This window comes from Motacilla alba, chromosome 20 (genome assembly GCF_015832195.1).
Source record: "Motacilla alba alba isolate MOTALB_02 chromosome 20, Motacilla_alba_V1.0_pri, whole genome shotgun sequence".
Taxonomy (NCBI): domain Eukaryota; kingdom Metazoa; phylum Chordata; class Aves; order Passeriformes; family Motacillidae; genus Motacilla; species Motacilla alba.
In genome coordinates, this window is record NC_052035.1 from 14,220,679 (window position 1) to 14,242,732 (window position 22,054).

The 22,054-nt window shown below is 46.9% G+C and overlaps 1 protein-coding gene across 4 annotated transcripts in view; it reads left to right on the forward strand.

Annotated features, from left to right (window-relative positions):
- ATP9A (ATPase phospholipid transporting 9A (putative)) overlaps window positions 1-22,054 on the forward strand; it is a 47,725-nt gene that overhangs the window by 21,682 nt on the left and 3,989 nt on the right. For 2 of the 4 annotated variants that reach the window (XM_038158796.1, XM_038158799.1), the window contains exons 14-27: window positions 1,456-1,668; window positions 6,601-6,762; window positions 10,078-10,170; window positions 11,066-11,149; window positions 11,617-11,787; window positions 13,535-13,633; window positions 13,882-13,971; window positions 14,895-15,039; window positions 15,539-15,603; window positions 16,354-16,509; window positions 16,857-16,921; window positions 17,658-17,766; window positions 18,998-19,055; window positions 20,877-21,080. In XM_038158796.1, coding sequence (XP_038014724.1) covers window positions 1,456-1,668; window positions 6,601-6,762; window positions 10,078-10,170; window positions 11,066-11,149; window positions 11,617-11,787; window positions 13,535-13,633; window positions 13,882-13,971; window positions 14,895-15,039; window positions 15,539-15,603; window positions 16,354-16,509; window positions 16,857-16,921; window positions 17,658-17,766; window positions 18,998-19,055; window positions 20,877-21,080 — 1,714 coding nt within the window. The remainder of the gene's footprint in view (window positions 1-1,455; window positions 1,669-6,600; window positions 6,763-10,077; window positions 10,171-11,065; window positions 11,150-11,616; window positions 11,788-13,534; window positions 13,634-13,881; window positions 13,972-14,894; window positions 15,040-15,538; window positions 15,604-16,353; window positions 16,510-16,856; window positions 16,922-17,657; window positions 17,767-18,997; window positions 19,056-20,876; window positions 21,081-22,054) is intronic. The other 2 variants (XM_038158797.1, XM_038158798.1) reach the window with 2 other exon arrangements.

Below are 22,054 nucleotides of genomic sequence, written 5' to 3' on the forward strand. Positions count from 1 at the left end.
GCTGGCAATGGTTCATTTTGAACTGTAGTTCTTATTCTTTGCTCTTATTTTTACCATGTTGTGGCCCTTTGACCTGGAAGTGAAACTTTTGTCCTCTTGACACTAAAGGTTAACAGAGCAGGAAACTGGCTCACTGTGTGTCCCTTCTTCAACTGGGATAATTTAGTAATTGTGCAATTATCTCAAGACTCCCATTCTGATACTAAAAATAGTATTAAGAAATAAATGAATGTAATTAAGATTTTCTAGCTCCATACCAGTCATCTGGTTTGTGTTTTCACCAATTATATTCTCTTGCACATGAAACCCAAGTGACTCTAAATTTCCCAAACCACTGGTCTTTTGCAGAGTGAAAAAGTGGTTTTGCTGAGTCTTTTGAGGATGGTGTGTCCCCCTTTGGTGGATTTGCAGCAAAGGGGCTTTTTCTTGGTGTACTGTCCCAAAACTTCAGTATTTTGGGGCCCTTCAGGAGAATGCTCCAGGAGCTGAGCTGCACTGGTGTCACCATCCTCTTTTCTGAAAAATCCCTTTGCCCAGGATTCTTCTCCTGGGAAGCTGAGAAGCCTCAGAGAAAAAAAGAAAACAATATTATCTCATTTGCTTCTGCTGTGTTTTGCTGCTTTGGAATGTGGTTTGGAGATTATTTATCCAACAGGTTTGATTAGTTTCACGTGAATTGTTTTAACTTAATGACCAGTCACGGTCAGGCTGTGTCGGACTCTGGAGAGAGAGTCACCAGATTCATTAGTATCTTATTAAGCCTTCTGTAAGTAGCCTTTCTCTATTCTTTAGTGTAGTTTTAATATAACATTCTTTGATATAATATAACATATAATTATATATAATTATATATATTACATATACTATATATAATTATATATATTCACATATAAAAATATTATCATATTATATTTATGTAATAGACATAATATATAATTTACGTAATATACATAATATAAGATATTATATATTATATATTTATATATTATACATTTATACATTTATAATATAATACAATATATAATTATATATAAGACATTATATATATTTTATATACTATATAAAATAGATGACATAGATATTTTATATAATATATAAAATATATAATATATAAAATATATAATATATAATATATATAATACATAATATATATTATTATATATGTTATAGTTATATATGTTATATATATATATAAATATATATAAATATATATATATATATATATATAAAATAATAAATTAGCCTTCTAAGAACCTGAAGTTAGATTCATCATTTCCTTCTTTGTCGGGGAACCCTGAAAAAAAACCCAAACCACGCTGGAGTGTTCCTGGGTGGCCTGCGTGAGGGGTGGGACGAGCGTGCCGGCTCTGTGGGGACGCGGGCCTGCACAAACCCAACCCGAGCGTCCCTTTTCCCCCTCAGTAAGAGCGTGTCGCCTTGTCCCCTGTCCCCCAGCAGCCGCAGGACCCCCCGGCCGTGAAGGGGCTGTCGCTGGCCACCAAGGTGCGGCGCAGCATGAGCAGCCGCGTGCACGAGGCCATCAAGGCCATCGCGCTGTGCCACAACGTCACCCCGGTCTACGAGTCCAACGGCGTCACCGACCAGGCCGAGGCCGAGCGCCACTACGAGGACTCCTGCAGGGTGTACCAGGCCTCCAGCCCCGACGAGGTCAGTCCGGGCCCTCGGGGCGTCCCTGTCACCCTGCTGGCTGCAAAAAAAACCCCGAGGTTTTTGGGGGAAGGGCTGGGGGTTAGTGGAGGGGATAATGTTGTGATGTGCTCGTTGCTCTGATAAACTGAGAACAGGCTGTAAGTGTCCTCGCAGCTGTTCTGCCTCTCTGCCTGGAGCTCCAGGCTGCTGTCTGGCTGTTCTGTCAGCTCCTGCGTCACGGAATTTTGTCCCTGTTTCTTTTGTCCTGGGTGTATTTTTCATTTGGACTCTGGGAATCCCTTTGGCCAGGTTTGGTACGTTATGAGCAATCTTATCTCGTCTGGGGAGGACAGCTTGTGGGAGAGGGTTGGAATGCTCCCTCAGCTCAGCTCTGCGAGCTGTGTGACCTTCCAGACCAGGGAAGAGCTGGACATGGCTGTAAGGTGGCACATCCCACGAGCAGGCGGGCAGAGCCAGTGCCCAGGTTAATTCTGGGGAGGGGGTGAAGTGCACGGGTTTATTGGAGAGCAAAGCTGGGCTCCGCCAGCCCCCAGCGCTGTGCAGGTGGCACAGTGGGGAGAGCCTTTGGAGCTCTCCAGACTGGAGATTTTCCTGAGCGTTTGGGAGATCAGGTTCAATACAGCACTTACAGTTTGTGTCGTTTGCCACCCCCTGCAAAATCTGGGAAATGTCATTATAGTGTTGCTTCCTTCTGTGACAAAGACAGGAGGAATAAAATGTGGTGTCATATGTTGGTTATGCCTCTTGGATACACCTTTTAGTGCAACAAAAGTAACACATCTTGCTTGCTATTAATATGTGCAATTACATTTGCTCTGTTCTGGAGAGACGCTGAAGTTTGGGTCTTCCCCTGAGAATCCCGCTGGCAGTGTGAGATCACATCACCTTTTTTGACTACATTCAAAGGGCTCTTCCATTGCCTCAGCCAAACCAGCTTTGCCTCTGATAATAACCTTCCACCTTTGCCATCAGAAGAGAAGCTGGCTTGCCTCATTGCTGGAGAAATGCTTTGCATGGAATTCAGTGCACTCCTTGGAAGCCCAGCTGAGCGAGGGTTTTGGGGCTGTTGTGCTGCTGAAGGACTGGCACGGAGCTGGTTTGCACATTTACATACATTCAGAATATTCCCTGCAGTGTTTTCCTCCCAAAGCAGGCAATTTGTTTCATGTGTATTTATATAGATTCATTGTCTCCTGTGCATCATCCAAAGGCTGCATTGCTGCTGTGCCCCCTGCGTGGCTGGGCTGCAGTGAGGTGCCAGCACATCTCCCTGGGCAGGGTGTGGGTGTCCTGTCCACCACGGGCTGGGGCAGGGTTGCTCTCCCCTGAAAAGGCAGTGTACAGAAAGCAACTGCCTTTGCACTGAAACGAGTTCTGAATGATTTCCAGATGGTCCTTTTTCTGATCTGCATCTAAGGGTTTTTTTTCTCCTAAAGCATTTACAGGCTATTTTTGCACAGATTTCTGTTTATTTACATATATACTGTGGTATATAGTGAAGTCAGTGATTTTTCTTTTACTTTTACTCTTTATACTGTTCTGTCTTTAAAATATTTACACAGCAATTTGTCTGAAATACCCAGGGGATATTGTTTATTTGTTTTACTATGGCATGATAACTAATCCTTCCAAGATTATTGTTTAAATTCTTTTTTCCTTTCTTGTGATATCTTAAGTAGAGAATTACAGCAGGTTCAGAAATCAGATACGCTTTGCTGCACTGAGGAAATCTTGTCTGTAGGTCTTGGATATACAAATATTATTTAGCTGTGCTCTGTATGTCATCCTAGATGGTACAAAATGCAGGAGCTACACAAGGGGAGCCCTTGAGAAGGGAGTAATGCTGTTAAATAACATTCCCTGTAGGGGAATGGCTTTGGACTCCTGTTAAAGCCAGCCTTTGAAATCCTATATCAATAAAATATTGCCATGGCAGGGAAGGTCAGTTTATGAAATGAGTACAAAAACTTGTATTCTCTTTACTTTAACAGCGAGGGTAATTTCTACCAGTTGGCACAGGATTCATTTCCTGTAACAGAAAGCAGGATTTCCTAAATTTGTTTCCTGTGCACACCGCCATTTAGAAGTCTTGAAGTATCTTTATTCAGATATCAGTTACAGCCTTGGGGCTCTGCGAGCCAGTTGTCAGTTGTAGCCATACAGTAACTAACAGGGGAAATGAAATAGATATAATCTGATCAGAGATAAGAGGGCCTGGGATTCCTGGGCAAACAGTCTTTAACCCTGACAAGGGCGGCAGCTGCCAGGACATGAAAGGGTGCAGGATCAATTGGTCTCTGCCTGCTGTCTGCCTGCCTAGGCAACCCAGAGGGGACCCTGCAGAGCAGCTCATGGCGCACAAGGATCAATTTGTCTCTTTAGAATGAAATTTATTAGTCGATACTCGCTTCAGTGGTGGCTCGGGTAATTTAATTGTCGGGGAGAGCGGAGTTGGAGGATGCTGTGCTGGCTGCTGGGGCTGCTGTGCTTTGAAATGCTCAGATCTGTAGCAGGCCTGGCCTGGCTGGAGCTGCAAGTGCTGGCAGGGACTTCATTGATTTCCCTCATCAGTGAGCGTGGGCTCCCTTTAAGGTGTTCGAGGGATTTCAAGCCTGCTTTCAATTCTCCCTCCTCTGAGTTGTAAATCCACTTTTGCATCTTGAATATTTCTCATCTTTCCGCCGCGGCTGAGAGCACCTTGGGTTCTGTGTTTGCAGGGGGCAGAGCAAACTGTTCTGTCTGACCTGGAGCTGGCGTGTGCTGCCCGTCCCAGCCCAGTGCCCAGAAGAGCTGTCAATGCTTCTGGTGCCACGGGTGCTGGTGTCCCCTGGTGTCACCTCCGACGTGCTGCCCGTCCATTTGTCCCTCTGCACAAGGCTTTGCTTCCAGAGCTGTGTGGGATGGCAGTGAGATGCTGGCAGGGAAGGAGGGAGGAGGTGTCTGTGCAGAGGAGATCTTTACCAGGCCAGGCTGGAGCAGAGGTTTGTACCTGCAGGAGCTCACCAGCCCAGGCAGGAGAACAGCCAGGGCTGCGCACGCCGAACGTCACGCAGCATCATGCTGGGAATAATTCCCAATAATTATTTATTAACCAGAGTATTAGAAAGCCAAGCTCAATCTCTGCTCTGGGAGGCTGCTAGGAGGATTATCACTGCACGCTTTAATGCACTGAGGATGGCTTGAAGAAAGTTCTGAGAAAGATAAGCTTGAAAGAGCCTTTGATTTGTCGTAATCTTTGGGAGTAAGCCTGCACAAACTTGTTAATATTAAGCCAAATATTGATTCAAATTGACTTAAAGGTCTTTCAAGGCAAAGCCAACTCAGTTACTTTTTTTTTTTTTTTTTTAATCTGACAATTTAAGACTACTTTGGGAAAGGAAAAGTTTGGTTTAGGTTCTCTTTTAAGCTTTTGGATGAAAAGGAGCCAAGTTCACAAAAGCTTCTTCAGTTAGTCCCAATTCTATTGACTCATTAATGAAATCGCTACTCAGTGCAAGTATTTACAGGTTCTGATTTTATTTGTATCTCTTGTATGTGATTTTCCAAAATCAATTTCATTTTTAACCGAGGTATTTGTGGTCGCTTGAGGCAGCAGAGGCAGAACCTGAAAGGCAGAAGGGATAATTAACCTTCAAGTCGACAGCAACCATGTGCCCAGCACTCTTGTGCCTTTGAAAATGTCACTGTAAAACACTTCCAGTATTTCATGTCTGTTTAGGGAAAGTCTCCCTTGATCCTTTCTGGGGCCAGTGATAGATGGGCTCGTGTCAGCTGCTGCTCCATCTGTTACTGCCCAGACAGCTTCTGGAGTTAAATCTCAGCAAGCTCAGGCTGAGATGGATGTGTCAGCTGGGCTGGGCGCTCTGGGGCATTCTCAGGGAAGCAAAATAAAGGCTTTGGTCTTCTGGCATGGCTCTGGTTGCAGTTGAGTGAAAACTTGCAGAGAACTCAATTTTGTAAGTGCTGAAATTGTAGAGGCTGCAATCAAAATGATGCCCACCTCAGTTCAATTAAACCTTGAACAATCTGGGGTTTTTGGGGGGTGTTTTTTTGTTTTCTTTAATGTTTAGGGAGAAGGGTTCTCTGCTAAGAAGTGTCTAAGCCAGCCTTCAGCTGTCTTGCAAAATTATTGAAATTTGTTGATGAGCTGTTACTGCTGAACACACAGAGAATGCCACAGAGCTCATTTTGTTTGGGTTTTTTATATGAATTTTTAATGTGCTGCATTAGTGTCTCTGGCTTTGAAATTGTAAATCCAGGGTGAATGTGTCGTTTTGAATTCTTAATTTCATAGACAGCAAGCTGGGAAGTAGCTCTTTCTAAAAGTAAGGGTTTGTAAAGGGGTTTCCCTGACGTGATCACGGAGGTTTGGGCACCCTAGGGCTGGGTGGAGGATTCCAGTGCCTGCCCCTTGCTGAGGGCTGTCCTTTGGAATGAAATCATGGAATCATTTAGATTGGAAAAGCCCTCCCAGTGCATTGAGTCCCAGCTGTGCCCATCCCCACCCTGTCCCCAGCCCAGAGCTCTGAGTGCCACCTCCAGGAATTCCTTGGACACCTCCAGGGATGGGCACTCCAAACCTCCCTGGGCAGCCCCTCCAAGGCCTGAGCACCCTTTCCATGGGGAGATTCCCGGTGTCCAGTGGAACATGGCAGTCAAAGGCAGGAGGTGACCACGGACACGTGGGCAGTGCCACAGCAGCATCAGACATGGGCTGGGCTGCCCAAAGCCTGGCAGAAGGGTCTGAATCGGGGGAAAGCCGCGGAGGAGCGCCTGTGTTTGTCAGCGGATCTGTTTGATAGCACTGCTAATGACTGGTGAATTAATGACTGGTGAATTAATGACTGGTGAATTCTCTGCAGCCATCTGCTAGCCCTCCCCTTGGGGGATGGTGTGGCAGGAGCCCTCACCGTGCCCTTCTCCTCCCAGGTGGCCCTGGTGCAGTGGACAGAGAGCGTGGGCCTGACCCTGGTGGGCAGAGACCAGTCCTCAGTGCAGCTGAGGAGCCCAGGGGGGCACATCCTCAACTTCACCATCCTGCAGATCTTCCCCTTCACCTACGAGAGCAAGCGCATGGGCATCATCGTGCGGGTAAGGGCTGCCAGTGGCAGGGTGGGGACAGCCACACCTGGGGACAGCCAGGGCTCCCCTGGGCTGGCCTCCTGCTCAGAGGTGTCCCCAGAGCACAGCAGGGCAGCCAGCCAGGGCTGGGCTGTCAGCGAGGCAATCCACTCCCTCCCTGGGCAGCACGAGGTGGAGCACTGGGAAGGCTCTGGAAGAGGAACACGTGGCCAAGAGCAGGGGTGGCAGGGGAAGGGAGCTGGGAGGTGAGCTGGGACAAAGTGCAGTCACTGGGGTAAATCTGGGAGTTCAGAGAGCCACAGGGTGCATTGAACGGACACCGAGTGTTCCCACAAATACCTTGTGCTGCAGGAGATACCTGCAGCAAGTGCAGTGTGTATCCAGTGCAGTGCAGCAAGAGTAAATTCTTCAAATTAATTACTTCTGTACTGAAAATTAGGTGGAGACTGGGCAATCTTTCCATGCCCTAGAATAAAAACTTCTATTACTAGAAGAGGGAGGACTAAAGAACCTCCCTCCCCATTGCTTTTATTGCAAGTGCAAGCTTTTGATGAAATGCAGTTTTATCAAAGGTATAAGAGCTGGACAAACCATCAAAGCCAGGGTGAGCTTCGTTAAATTGTGGTTTTAGACTCAACAGAAGTGAATGCCCTGAAATTTTCTTATCATAAGAGTGCTCCTTTTTCCTCTCCCGTCTTTGATTTGAAGTTTATTCCTTTTAAATTACCTATTATTTATCTTCTCCCGCACTAGGAATAAAGAGGTTTCAAGTCTGTATTTCTCTGTTTAGATTTTGCCATTTGTATTTCAGGCAGAACCAGCAAAACTCCCACTTGTGGTCAGTGGGAGCAACACCAGGCCTAGATCCTGAGTGTAAATACCTTTAAAGAAGCATTGGTCCCTGTCTGTGAATGGTCTTTATTTTGTAGCCATTCAGCTGCTCTAAGGCACTAAAATCAGCTCTGTGTGTGAATTAGGGTTGAGTAGCAGACCTTGACTGCCTGGTATTACTTTGCCGTATTTCTGTATATTCCAAAATAGTATCTTCAAGCAGGGTTTTAATTTCCATTAAAAATGCAAAACAAATCGTTTATAAATAGGTAGTTTTCAAGTAAAATTTGCTTTAATTAAACATTTGCGTGTGACTGTGTAGGCACTCCATTTGGTTTGATCCACAGCTTGAAGGGTGTTCACCTTTTCAGTGCTTCTCCTAAACTGTGCAGCTTGTTTAAGAAACAGAAATGGGGGGAGGGAGAGCAGCACGAAGCATCCAGATGAAAATACACCCAGGAGGGAGATGAAGCTGCAGCCAGCACTGCAGCGAGCAGAACCCAAAGGGAAACATTCCTGCTCACCTGCACAGCTATTGCAGTCCTTGTAAACTGCAATTTTCGGGCTCCTGGGAGCCCTGTGAGAATTTTGCCAGGCTTCCTGCCCAGCCTGGGGACAGAGTGTGAGCAGTTCCTGTGTGCAGCCCAGCAGCGCTGTCCCTGCAGGCAGCATCTCCCTGCACATCCTGCCTGCTCTGCCCCTAGGAAATGATCTCCTTCAAGACAGCTTCCAGTAAATAAAGCAATAGCTCATAGTGAAAACGAGTGGCAGATGTTGCCTGCTTTGGGATATTTTTACAATATCTGAGGGTTTCCTTGCACTCAACTGTCATTTCTGTACCTGATTATTTCAGTTCTAAGAAATCCTGTGCTACCCAAGCAGCCTCCTCCCCATAGTGTGCACTGACTTATCTTCCTCTTTGAAGAAGGCCTGTTTGTTTGACCACAATATTTTCCATTCTTCGTTTTCTTTGTTTTTTTCCCCTTACCCATGTGGAATGATCTTTGTTGTAGAGCAGAGATAGTGCTATTGTCATATCTGGAATTGAAAGGAGCCTTTGAACCGTGGCCAGAGGCAGACCATGGTGGAAAAAGATGCTTCCCCAAAACAATATAACTGGCAAATCCGTGTGCAGATTTATAGAGTGATCTTGCCATGATCTGAGAACGCGCTAACCTCCTCCTGAACTCGGGCAGAGGAAATGACTAATGCAAGGAGATAGCTGATGCAGTATTTATATTGGACAAAAAATCTAAACTATCTTAAGCCAGCTCTGCAGCACGGGAAGTGCAGTCTTTATTCAGCTTCCTACAGAGATGTTGTTAGACACTCTTTAATCAAATAATTTCGTAGATAAACCTTTACCTTTGCTGCTGCCAGAAGTGGTGTGTTTTATTTAAACAGATTCTGGTTGTTTTGGAACAGTGACACCCATTTTCCTCTGGGGATGTGGGATGTGTATCACTCTGAGGGCTGGATGTTCCAGGACACTGAAAACCACACTTGGGCTCAGTTATGAGCATCTTCCTTGTGAATATCTCTGTGAGCTTGGCAGAGACAGTCAGCAAAGGAGCTGCATTATGCCAATTTTTCTGGTTTTGCTATGGATGCAAACTCTGTTTTGCCAGTGCCACAGAACCTGGGGCTTTTAACTTATTTGTGTGTGAGAACCCCCACCACTGATTTCTGTAATGGTGGAACAGACCCAAATATTAGGTGAGAGAATGAAGTGTCCACTTTGCTTTTCTGTCATTTTTCTTATTCCTGAAGTTCTTTGGTCCCTTCATTCACAGCTGTTTATTTCGCACCTTCCTGGGCTTTTTGGTTTTGCATTTTGAGTTTGTTTTCTTCCTATCCCTGGTGGCTGTTTAGGTTTACAGTTTGTTCCTCATAGTTTTGTCTCCTTTGAGGAAATTGCCAGGGTTTCCATTAGCTTGTAGTACTCAGAGCTGTGGCCTCCATATGTATCTGCCTGCTTAGAAGGGACCTTTTAATTTGTGGCAATGTAAATATGCTTTGCTTGCAGCCTATAAACTCCTTGTATCAGATAAGGCAGGCAGCAGTTGAAGCTTTCTGTGGCCAGCATGAGCTTCATTCATGCTTATTCCATGTGGTGGAACAGAGCAGGTAAAGCAGAGTGATTTTTCCCCTGCCAGGCTTTGTGCATCTGTTCTGCTCTTTCAGGTAAGCAGGGTCAGGGTTCAAGGCTCCCGGTGATTCTGGAGGCACAGGCAGTCAGGGCTGGGAGGGTCTGCAGTGTGGAGATGCTGATTAAAAAGCTGATCCCCCTTGTCTAAAGCATGCAGCCCTGCTGTGAGGAGCTGAGTAGGCATCTCCTTCTGGCCCCAGAGCAGGAGCTGAGCTGGTGGCCCTTCCCCTGGCCCAGAGCAGACAGTTCTGTGCCTGCTGTGCTGAGAATTCATGGCTCCCTTTGCCAGGCCCCCCCAGGTGTGTGAGTGCTGCCCAGCTGAGACTGCTGTGCTGTGTCTGCAGGATGAATCCACGGGAGAGATCACCTTCTACATGAAGGGGGCAGACGTGGTGATGGCTGGCATCGTGCAGTACAACGACTGGCTGGAGGAGGAGGTACGGGGGCTGCTGCTCTGCTCTGCTCTGCTCCACTGCAGCAGGGCTCACATAGCTCATATACTCACTGCTGAAATGTTTGCATGGTCCTGGCAATTCCTTGGAGCAGTCCTCAGCCAGATACATCCACAGCAACAAGGCGTCCACGTATTTCATGTGGAATAAGTCCTGTGAATAAAAGGGTTTGGCTCTAAGCTGATTGACACTCACCACATTTGTCCTGGGCTTGATTCTGTGTTTGGATCTGTTTTAGCCTGAAGGGTCTGATTTCAAAGCTACGTTTGGCAGCTTTGTGCTGGGGGGTGTGTCAGGTTAGCAGTAAGGGTGGCACAGGGTTCATGGAATCCCAGAATGGGTTGGGTTGGGAGGGACCTTGAGTCTCATCCCATTGCACCCCCTGCCATGGGCAGGGACACCTTCCACCATCCCAGGCTGCTCCAAGCCCTGTCCAGCCTGGCCTGGGACACTGCAAGGGATCCAGGGGTGTCCTCAAGAGTAGCTTCACTAACTGATTCTCTGGTGTTCAGAGAAAGAATAATATCTTAGTCTTATTTTAAAGAGTTGATTGCCAAAGATGTGAAGTCTACAAATCACAGGCTTGTGCCCTTTTACTTAGAGACAGAGAAAATCTAATCAGTGGGGTTGTTTTTGCCCCCCTGGTGTAGTAGAGAGGACATTTTTCTTCCTGATCACTGGGCTAGGTCACAAACCACTGGAGATCCCCTCTTTCCTCTCGAGTTTATCATGCACTTTATCAGATATTGTAGACTCACTGGGGTTGCTCAAATGAGATGGTTATTTTCTTGACCTGCTATCTTACACTGCCATCTCCTCACTGCCGTGCATAAATCATCTCAGTGGAGTGTATGGTTTACAATGTGATCCTTCTTTGCAGTGTGGTAACATGGCTCGGGAAGGCCTGAGGGTTCTTGTCGTGGCCAAGAAGTCTCTGACAGAAGAGCAGTATCAAGACTTTGAAGTAAGTTTTTATTTGTTTTTTTTCCCTTTGTTTTTAAACAGTCACTGAAGTGATTCTCACAAAACTCTTGTGCTAATGCTGCCTCCCGCCTCTAGCTCTCTGCTGGAATTGTTTTTCTGAACTGTCTTGGTTTTCTTTTTATCAAAGTTGCTTTTCAAGTGATAGGTATGAAATGTTTATCCCAGGGAAGACCCTCCCAAGCAGAGGGAAGGCCACAGAGGGAGGCTGACTGCTTCTCCCTGGAGCTGGCCAGCCCTCTGTCCCCAGAGGTGGGCTGGGTATGCTGAGTGTCCCCAAAGCCCAACGGGGCATGCTGTGTATCCCCAGTCCCAGGCTGGCTGTGCCCTGTGTCCCCAGAGGTGGGCTGGGTGTGTCCCCAGAGCAGTCTGGCTGTGCCCTGTGTCCCCAAAGCAGTCTGGCTGTGCCCTGTGTCCCCAAAGCAGTCTGGCTGTGCTCTGTGTCCCCAGGCTCGCTATGTCCAGGCCAAGCTGAGTGTCCACGACCGCTCCCTGAAGGTGGCCACGGTCATCGAGAGCCTGGAGATGGAGATGGAGCTGCTGTGCCTGACGGGGGTGGAGGATCAGCTGCAGACAGACGTCAGGCCCACGCTGGAGACGCTGAGGAACGCTGGCATCAAGGTCTGCCTAAGCCAGGGCTGCTCCAGCAGGAGCACTGAGACCCTCTGGAGCGCGGGGCACTGTCCCACGGGCGGGAAATGGAAATTTGGGGAGCCCTGTGGGGGTTTTAAACATCACTTTGGGAACACAACGTGCTGCAGGTGGTAAATCCGATCACATGAGTGTGGCACCTCTTGTGCTCTTCATCCCCTCACGTGCTCTGGCTCCTCCTGCACAGAGAGGAACCGGGTGGGCACGAGGGGGGTCCGACAGGAGACTTTGGGGCAGTTCTTCTTTCAGGGAGTGCATGAAACAAGGCAGGTTTGGGGCTGTGTTTGCTCTGTGGTGCCTGATCCCCCTTGCTGGGCTTGGAGCTGTGGATATCCACGTTTCAGTAGCCACTAGAGGGGAGTCTGAGCCAAGAGAATCAGGGACTGGATTTTTTTTCCAGCTTTCTGGGCATCTGTGATTCCACACCTACAGCCTGAGCTGTGCTCAGCTGTGAGGGAGCTGCCGTGGTGCCTGTGTAGGTTCTGTCTCTGAAAAATTTGTCAGGTTAGCAAAAGGGAAAAAAAAAATGGATTAAACATTCAGATTTGGGTAAGAAAAGTAGGTGAAAGGTCCTGGTTGTGGTTTCTCTGGTTTAAGTTGCAAAGTGAGCAAAAATCTGAAGCTGTGCTGTGAATGCAAAGCAGGGCTGTGTGCTGGGGGCTGAGGCAGGAAGGGATTCAGTACCTGCGATGAGCTTCCAAAAGTGATTTTTGTTTGGGGCCATCCCTGTAAGCAACAGAGACTTCAGCAGAGAATCAGAGGGGAATCGGAGTTCCTCAGTGATGTTGGAGTCCTGGCCCAGCACTCCAAAGGGTTTTCCTGCTTCCCTTTCTCCTCACCTTGGCTGGGGTGGAGGTGTGGGATGTGCTGAGCACCCCTTGCACTGCAGTGTTCATCGGGGCATTGCATGTGGGGAGTAAATCCAGAGTGGAGGGGGTCTTGCAGTTCATGACTGTCTTGTTAGGATCAAATCTCTTTCCAACCTCAGATTATTTAACAAATGAATGAGTCTTTGTGTGGGGTTTTTTTGATGATGTTTTGGGATTTTCTTAAGGTTTTTGTATTTTTCATTAAGTATTCTTGGGCAGTGTCTTGAAAGAATAAAAACACCAGTGGAAAAAACCAAACTCACTGTGATATATTTACACTGGAGAAGGAATTCCCAGCCATTGCTGCTGACATTGCTTTCTAACTCCCTCCCCTCACCAGCACAAAATAAAAGGAGCAGTGTTGATTTAAAAAAAAAAAAAAATCCTTAAAAAAAAAACCTCAACCGAGTTAGTGTGTTCCAGACTTACACATCAGCACTGAGCTAACCCCAGTTGCATCATCCACATTTCAGGCTGGGCCAGGAGGGATCTTTCTGCAGCAGGGCCCGGTTGAGAAATGGCTGGGGAGGGACACATTAACACACAAATACACATTTTTTTACTTGCATTTCATGGGTTTATCAGCAGAATCTTGAAATATTGCAGGCGGGAAAAATGTTACCCAGAGTTTGTAACTTCCTTTGTGTCTCAGCCTCTGTGAGAGCTTTGCTTTCTTTCACGTGTGAGAATTTTCTTGCGTGTTCTAAAATAGGGGTTTTTTGGAAGAATAATTTGTATGTGTATTTTAACAGTCCTTTTATAAGCCTGAAGGGGCAGCTGGCACTTGCAGAGGTCCTGCAGACGTGGTTGTTAAGCTTCACTTCACAGATGAAATGTTTGGATTTTAGGTGTGGATGCTGACGGGGGATAAGCTGGAGACAGCCACGTGTACAGCCAAGAACGCTCATCTGGTGACACGGACACAGGACATCCATATATTCAGACTAGTGAGTAACACCCACTGACCCTGTCTCGAGGGGCCCAGGCTCTGGGACAGGAGGGCTGTGAGATCACAACTGTTTTCCAGCCAGTTATTATTTTTTTTTTACCCCAGCTTTCTACCCTGAGTTTTTATTTCTGTGACTGTGTGCCCTAACTCAGTGTGCTGCCTGTCCTGGCTGTTGTTCCCTCTGGGACTCTTGGCTGTTTTCTCACCCCAGTGGAGCACACCTTGCTCAGTTCTATCCTCCCCCAGGTGACAAACCGAGGAGAAGCCCACCTGGAGCTGAACGCCTTCCGCCGCAAGCACGACTGCGCCCTGGTCATCTCGGGGGACTCGCTGGAGGTACTGCTGCCTCGAGTTTGAGCTTTCCTATTGCCCAGACTCTACTGCACTGGTGTGGAACTCTGAACTGCATATGAAGTGTTAGCCAGTTCTCCTCACAGCTCAGCCAGACAGAACAATCCTGTTCCAGCCCCAGAACCAGGGACACTGCTGCACCTTCAGGCCCAAAAAGTGCAAACAGCAGGGAATTGAGGAGAGCAATGTGGGGGAAAGGGACTGCAGAACCTGGAGCTGTAACTGGACAATGAACCCCAGTATGGAAATGGACCAAAACTTAGAAAAGTGTGAAAACTCGTGACTCGGGTCCACCTTGGGCAGAGCCATGGCCAGGCTCTTGTGCTGCCCAAGGTGTATCCTTTGAAGACCTGTTAATAAATCCCTACTTTATTAAAGTACTTATTTAAATAGTTTATTTAGTTTATATATGGTTTAGTTTATTAAATCTCTGCTGTGTAGCCTCTCAAAGCATCAGTAGGGGCAGCCCCATAGCCCAGTCTGGGGAAAGCCTGGTGCCTGCAGAGCAGGTGTCACCCAGGTGCGTGCTGTGTGTCACCCAGGTGCGTGCTGTGTGTCACCCAGGTGCGTGCTGTGTGTCACCTATGTCTGTGCTGCGTGTAGCCAGGTGTGTGCTGCGTGTGACCGTGTCTGTGCTGCGTGTAGCCAGGTGTCTGCTGCGTGTAGCCAGGTGTCTGCTGTGTGTAACCATGTCTGTGCTGCGTGTATCCAGGTGTGTGCTGTATGTCACCCACGTCTGTGCTGCGTGTAGCCAGGTGTGTGCTGCATGTGACCATGTCTGTGCTGCGTGTCAGCCAGGTGCCTGCTGGCTGTGTGTGACCATGTCTGTGCTGCGTGTAACCAGCTGTGTGCTGTGTGTAACCGTGTCTGTGCTGCGTGTAACCAGCTGTGTGCTGTGTGTCACCCAGGTGTGCCTGAAGTACTACGAGTGCGAGTTCATGGAGCTGGCGTGCCAGTGCCCCGCCGTGGTGTGCTGCCGCTGCGCGCCCACGCAGAAGGCGCAGATCGTGCGGCTGCTGCAGGAGAGGACGGGCAGGCTCACCTGTGCCGTGGGTGAGTGACACGACAGCCAGGGCCACACAGAGAATGGCAGCTGCCTTTTCTTCTTTCTCGCTGAGCAGTCTCGCGTCGTCTCACGCCCCCTGGGGATCGTGATTTAGGGAGAGGTGGGTTTGTGGGGTGATGGAGAAAATGATGGAAATTTTGCATGTGGAAATTCAGTGCCAAGCTCCTCATCGCCCTTTCAGGTGGTATTTTGGCCAAGCAGAGCTTGGACCTGATCAGGTGCAGTGTCACTGTTAATCTGAGCTGTGATTCAGCATTGTAGATGTAATGGTACCACCTGCAAGTGACATACATCAATCACTGATCTGGGGGTCTATTAAAACAAAAATTAAGAGCTTAAGCTCATGATTTCTGTTTAAAAATCTTGCTTTTGTTCACTGGTTTAAGTGTTTTTTAAAATATTCCACGGTGGTGCAGATCACTTTGGTGGGGTTGCAGGTTGCCCCTGTTGCTTAACTCCCAGTTTTGTTTGTGCTCTGCCCTGCAGGTGACGGAGGGAATGATGTTAGCATGATTCAGGAGGCTGACTGTGGTGTTGGAGTTGAAGGAAAGGTGAGATTACCTCATCTTTAATGAGAATTTCTGTGGCCAGTTCTCAGGCAACTCTTAAATGAATCCTCAGATATTCGTGCAGGAAAGGGAACAAGCTCCCACAAGAATCATCATCAGACCAGTAGCCCTATAATGAGAAATAATTTGGCTATAAAGGAGACCACTGTTAAAGGGAGTTCAAGTTCATTGTTTGGTTCTTGGCAGAATCCCTGAATTTGTTCCTCATGGTTAGTTTTAGGGGGTTTTGATGCTCCAAGTGCTGGAGTTATAATTACACTGTTAAGATATACCCTACATGCACAATTAAAAGCTGTTCACATTAGTTTGCAAAACAAACTCTGGGTTGGAGCTCTGATTGCTGCACCTGGGGCTGCGTGGAGCTGCAGGCCTGGATTGGCAGCAGCAGACAGACTCTGCTTGCAGCGAGCCAAAACTGTGTGAACTTTTGAGACTGAGAATTTGTTCAGCCCTGACTTGATAGGAGTGTCACGTTTACATGTGTGTTGTGAATCAGAATCCAGAGGTTGTTTAGAATTGGAGGCCAAGGTTCAAATGGGGATTCTCCTCATATTTTTGCTCTTTGCTTAAAACCCACAGTGGAAGGAGAAGTAGTGAGGCAATGCTCTCCCTCACCTAACATACTGCAAATATTCCTGGAAATTCTGTCAGTGATAACTCAGTAGTAACACAATATTCTTTGTTTCCAGTGCTGAATGAGCTCACTGTGCCTTTCCTTGCCCTTGTTCCCAGGAAGGGAAGCAGGCATCGCTGGCAGCTGATTTCTCCATCACTCAGTTCAAGCACCTGGGTCGTTTGCTCATGGTCCATGGAAGGAACAGCTACAAGAGGTCTGCAGCCCTCAGCCAGTTTGTGATCCACAGGAGCCTCTGCATCAGCACCATGCAGGTAAAGGGGCTGCCACCGCTTTCCAGAAGAGGTGGAGAAGCCAAATCATGAAGGAAAGGTCCTGTGTCTCATTTGGAATGCTGCTATTTCTTCTCCTGAAAATTTTCCTGGGTTTGGACTTGAGGTTGTTACTTTGATATGAAAACACATGAGAAAATTCCTGGTGTTGGACAAACACCAGCAACTGCTCCAAAGGAATAGGAAGGGTTGGTGTCCCATTAGCCTGTCTTTATTTCAGGAGCTGGGAGAACCTGCTGGAAGAACGTTCCAGTTGGAACAGAGTGTATTTTTAAGCTGTTACTTTTACTGCAGTATCTCAGCGCCTAAAATGTTCATTTCTTTTCTAGGCTGTTTTCTCATCAGTGTTTTACTTTGCTTCGGTTCCTCTCTACCAAGGCTTCCTCATCATTGGGTAAGAGCTCTCTTTTTGCTGGTAATGAGGAGAACCTCTGCACAGTGAACACTTCTGGCTGATTAACGTGCCAGCCACGCACATCTCCACCCTGCTCACAGCACTGCCTCAGGAGCTGGGTGTGAGCCTTGTCCCCTTCAGTGCAGACACTTGCAGAAGCCTTTCCAAGGGTGGTTTGTCATGTTTGTGAAGCAGCCCATCCTCCAGGAATGTTCCTTTGGGACAGCTGTTCTGGGCTGGTGTCTGCACAGCACTGAGAGGCAGTGCCCAGCTCCTGGCAGTGCCAGGAAGAGACATCCCACCCTTAGTTCCTGCCCCAAAACTGTCTAAAGCAGGGCATTGCAACTGTAATCCCACTGTGACTTCTTATACATTCCAGTACCTAATTTAAAACCCAGCAAGTTCATCTCCATTGCCTTCTGATGCAAACAGAATCAGCCCTGAGCTCTAGAGCAGACTTTGGGATGAGCACAGGTCAGTCCTTGGCTCCATTAAAAACCCACTGCAATATTGGAACCAGTCACTTGTGTATGAGTGTTCCTGATCAAAAGTCACTCAAAAAGCCAATCCTGATGGCTTTTCCCTACCTGCAAAACTCTGGTGTGCTCCACTTGCCAGTTTTTATAATGTGTTCATTATTGGGCACTTGAAGAATAGGGTATTTCCTTTCTGGAGCCTAGCATTTGTTTGCTCCTCTCCACCTGAGATCCTTACTGGTCTCCTGCCTTCTTCCCAGGTACTCCACAATTTACACCATGTTTCCTGTGTTTTCTCTTGTCCTGGACAAGGATGTGAAATCTGAAGTTGCAATGTTGTACCCAGAGCTCTACAAAGATCTTCTTAAGGTGTGTGAGACTCCTGTTTGTGTGTTTTGCTTTAAGGCAAGATCCTCACCTTGATTTGAAACTGTAAATGTGTGAAGTCAAATATATTGCCAGGAGATCCAGAACTTTATCAGGCATTTTCAGGCAAAATTCTGTGAAAGTCAAATTTGAAGCCACAGACAGAACCAGAATTTCTGGCAGTTGTTTATTGAATGCTGCATGAAATGCAATTTATTAAAAACGGCTGGGCAAGTAGAAGTTCCATTCTGTGGGAAATTCTGGGGATTTAATATTACCAATTTTTTCCATAATAAAGGGAAAAGAGAAATTGTTGGGGATTTGGCACTGTCCTGAAGCCAGAAAAGAGGGGAAGGGATACACTCATTTGATGGAGGCAGGGGGTTATCCCAGAGTTTCTCCAGTAGAAATTGGACTGGAGCATGGTCTAAAGGTTTGCTTGCTGTGCCATTTTTGTAGCTTTAGCATCTGAGTCAGGTCCTTCTCCTTAAACAAAGAAAACTTTATTTTATGTTTATCATAGAAATATGAGGAAGGTAGATCATGTCTTAGGTACGGTTTTAATATATTTTTTTCTTCCTCCCTGGAAAATGTTTTGAATAACTGGGGTATGCAGCCTGGGAACATCTTTCTTAGTTGGAGGAGAGGGTGGACTGAGTCTTCCCCAGCTCCTTTCCCTCAAGGATTGCTGTTAAACAGATACTCTGAGAAGCACAGCCTGTTTTTCCAGAGCCTCAATAAGTCTCCATCTGGTTTCACTTGGATGTTGTCTCTTATGTCATAAACCACTAATTCTTCAGCCATCCTTAGGCCTGGTCTAAACATAGGGGGTTTTGTGCTGGTGTAGCTGTGTTGGCTGGAGATGGTTTTTACAATCTATCTGCCTTCAGTACGAGGGTGATTTGTGTGTGTCTAGAAATGTACTCACATCGATGTGTGTACACACATCTTCTGTTTCATGGTGATTAAACTCCTGAGGCATCTTTGCCCTGAATTCATTGTGTGTGCACTGAGGGCCAGGTTGTGCTGGGGGAGCCCCGAGCTTTCACTGCCCCTTCATGCACCCAGAAAATGAGAATAAAGGGGCACTACCTCAGCGTTGCTTGATTTGTTTTATTTTCTTTTCTTTTCCAAAGCACCTTCCAATTCTCTCATTAATTTCTAAGTTGATCAGTAAGTGAATTTTCATAAAAGAAAACCCCAATGCAGCTTTGTCTTTCTTTTCCCCACCCAGGGACGACCATTGTCATACAAAACGTTTTTAATCTGGGTCTTGATAAGCATTTATCAAGGTAAGAAATCAACTTCTGCTTCTGCCTTTAGATGTTGTAGTGTGTGTGTGGCTATCTAAGTTTTGGTATTGCAGAAGTTAAGTAAGGCATGAAATGAATTTCCCAAAGCATCCTTGTGGTGATTAATATATATTTTTTTGTCTCGGAAAATGTCAGTAGCGTTACCAAAGGAAAAAATTACCTAAACCCAAATATTGGCAGTGATTGGTCGATGCTGTGATGTAGAATTCAAACCTTTGTGCCTCTTCCCATCAGACCCATCCACTGTCACTCTGTGCCAGTTCCTTGCAGTGCTGTAGGTACCCTGTCTGTAAAGCAGAGCTCATCACTCTCCCTCCCCTTCTCTGGGGAAAAGTTCTCCAGTCTATGGATTTTGCAGGTTTTTGTCAGCATGGAAAATGCAGCCTTCTGTATTTTATCCAAAAATGGAAGTGGCAATAGTTCTGGTTGCTTCACAGGCATCTGTGATTGAGGGTCACAGTCGAGCTCATGTTCTTGATCTCATACACTGTAATTAGGCTGCTAAAGCAATTAAGTAAATGCCTTAATTACAATGCATTTTCAACAGTGGACGTAGTAATTTGAGTATATATCTGAGAAGGTCTTTTCTTTCATTTTGTCATTTTTTTTAAAATCAAGTACCCTCAGATTCAAATGGTCTCTATAGGTATTAATCAGGGAGTTGTAGAAAACGGGTCAATAACGTGGAGCTAAAAGCTGAAGTGGCAAAACTCCCTGTTTTCTCTTTATCAACAAGAGTGAGAATAAGAGGTCAAAATAAGCAGGTAATTCTTACAGCTTTAATTAATGTTGCCATCCTCAGCAGAGAGTGAATCTAGGAGTCTAAAATCTGTTAGCTTTATTTTCTGCAATCTATCACAGGCATCCTACATCAGGGATCAAGGGCTTGGGATGCTGAGTGACACAATGGCAAAGCCAAGGCACTGAGAGAACACTCCCAAGTGGTGGAAGGCTGCAGCCAGAGGGTGATGCACGGGGGGAAAGATTCCTCCTTGAGCTAAGAGCCCTCTCTGGTTACAGGGTTTGGTTAAAGTGACTTCACCAGTGCTCAAGAACCAGCAAACAGCAGCCAAACAACGGGGCCAGTTGCTAGCAGAGATGAGCCCGACCAAAACTTGAGCAGCCCAAAAGTTTGGAAAGTTCACAGCTGGGTTTGAACTTTGTGGCTGGAGCTGGGTTCCCTCGCAGGTTTTCCCTTCCGGAGGCAGCCTGAGTGATGGATGTTGGTGTGGATTACTCATGCTGCTCACATGAGTTATTTGTGCAGGTGGCCTGGAGCAGCCCCGGCCAGGCAGCATAGGAGCACAAACAATGCCTCGTTAGCAGAGCTTTAATGGGATTCTCTTAGGGGGAGGTGGAAAGGGGAGAGATCTCGGCCCAGGCAGTGCAAATTGAGGCTCCCTTGTATCCACTGAGCTTTTCAACACTTGGCTGCCTCTTGGCACCGAGGCAGCGTGGTAGGATATAGAAGAATTTGAGATCTTTTAGCTTCTGAGTAGTGACCAAGTGCTTTTGTGGGAGGATAGAGTTTCATGATGTTAGAAATCTCCAGTTGCCAAAACAGCATGTATTAATTTCCTATCTCCATGTGTCTATGAACATGATAGACTGTTAGAAAACTTTGGGTACCTCTGCTGTAACTTTTCCCTGCCTTCTCATCAGTTCTGTCTCCTAAATAGTAACTGATTCGTTTTCATTACATTCATCGGGTTTCATGAAAAACAGCCTCAAGATAGGATTGTTTCAGCCTTTCCAAGACCTAACTGTGGGTTTGACTGAAGTAGTTCCATTCCCTTGCAGGTAGCATCATCATGTATGGAGCGCTCCTCCTCTTTGAATCCGAATTTGTGCACATTGTTGCCATTTCCTTCACGTCCCTGATCCTCACCGAGCTGCTGATGGTGGCGCTGACAATCCAGACGTGGCACTGGCTGATGATCGTGGCTGAGCTGCTCAGCCTCTCCTGCTACATCGCTTCCCTGGTCTTCTTGCACGAGTTTATTGGTGAGGCTTCCTGCTCTCCTGCAGGCAGTTCATGGCCTGGATGGGAACAGGACTGAACTGAGCAAAGGGCTCTTGGTGGGGCCGGCAGCAGGCACAGTGACAGTGGTACCACACTAAGCTCTGTGGGATTTGAAGGCACTTGGAAGATATTTTATGGTTTCTTCCCACAGCAAAATGCTAGAGAAGGTAAAGGTGGTCAGAGTGTGCTACCCAGTGAATCTCATCCATTCTTTGAGCTCCAGCACGTGTCAGCTGTCTCATGTAGCAGTGACCTTTACTTCCATGTGGGAATTTGAGATGGAAGATTGAAGTCTCTGCTGTTGGATTGAAAGATTTGGTCTTTTAAACTGGGGGAAGGAGCTACATCCTAAAATTTATTTTATCTGTTCACTGGGACCATTCTCTTACGGGTTTGGTTGTTGGTGTTTTACTTGCCTTAGAGCTAATTCTGTTCCCTGGCTAGAGGAGGAAGGGTGAGGAGTTCCAGATTCCCCCAGTAACTGCCGGGTTGCCAGTATCAGACCAATGGGCTTGTTCAGTGTTCATGCAGGAGCCACAAGATGTCACTGCTTCTTCCATAAAGCTCCTTCCTAGCTGAAGACAGCAGGGATAACTTCCCCCTGGCTGGATCTGTCTCTTGCATGGGGTTATACCAGTTCCATTTTGAGCTGGTTAAAGCATTGAGGTTGATGCTTTAACTCTTCTTCTGAAGGTTCTGAGGTGTTTTGGGTCAGGAGCTGTGTTTGCTGGGCTCAGCCAAGCAGCAGAGGCAGCTCCCAGAGCGGGAGGACACACAGTTCTTGGCAGTGCCAGGAGGATGTCCCTGTTCCAGGTGGGGTTTGGGAGGGCAGTTACCTGTGAGAGCCACATTCCTTACACCCCACTGCTCAGCACATCTCTGCATCTTCTGGGGAAGAGAAGGGCACAGGAGTGAGGAGCCAGGTATCATATGAGCTTTGATCTTGGAGGTGGGG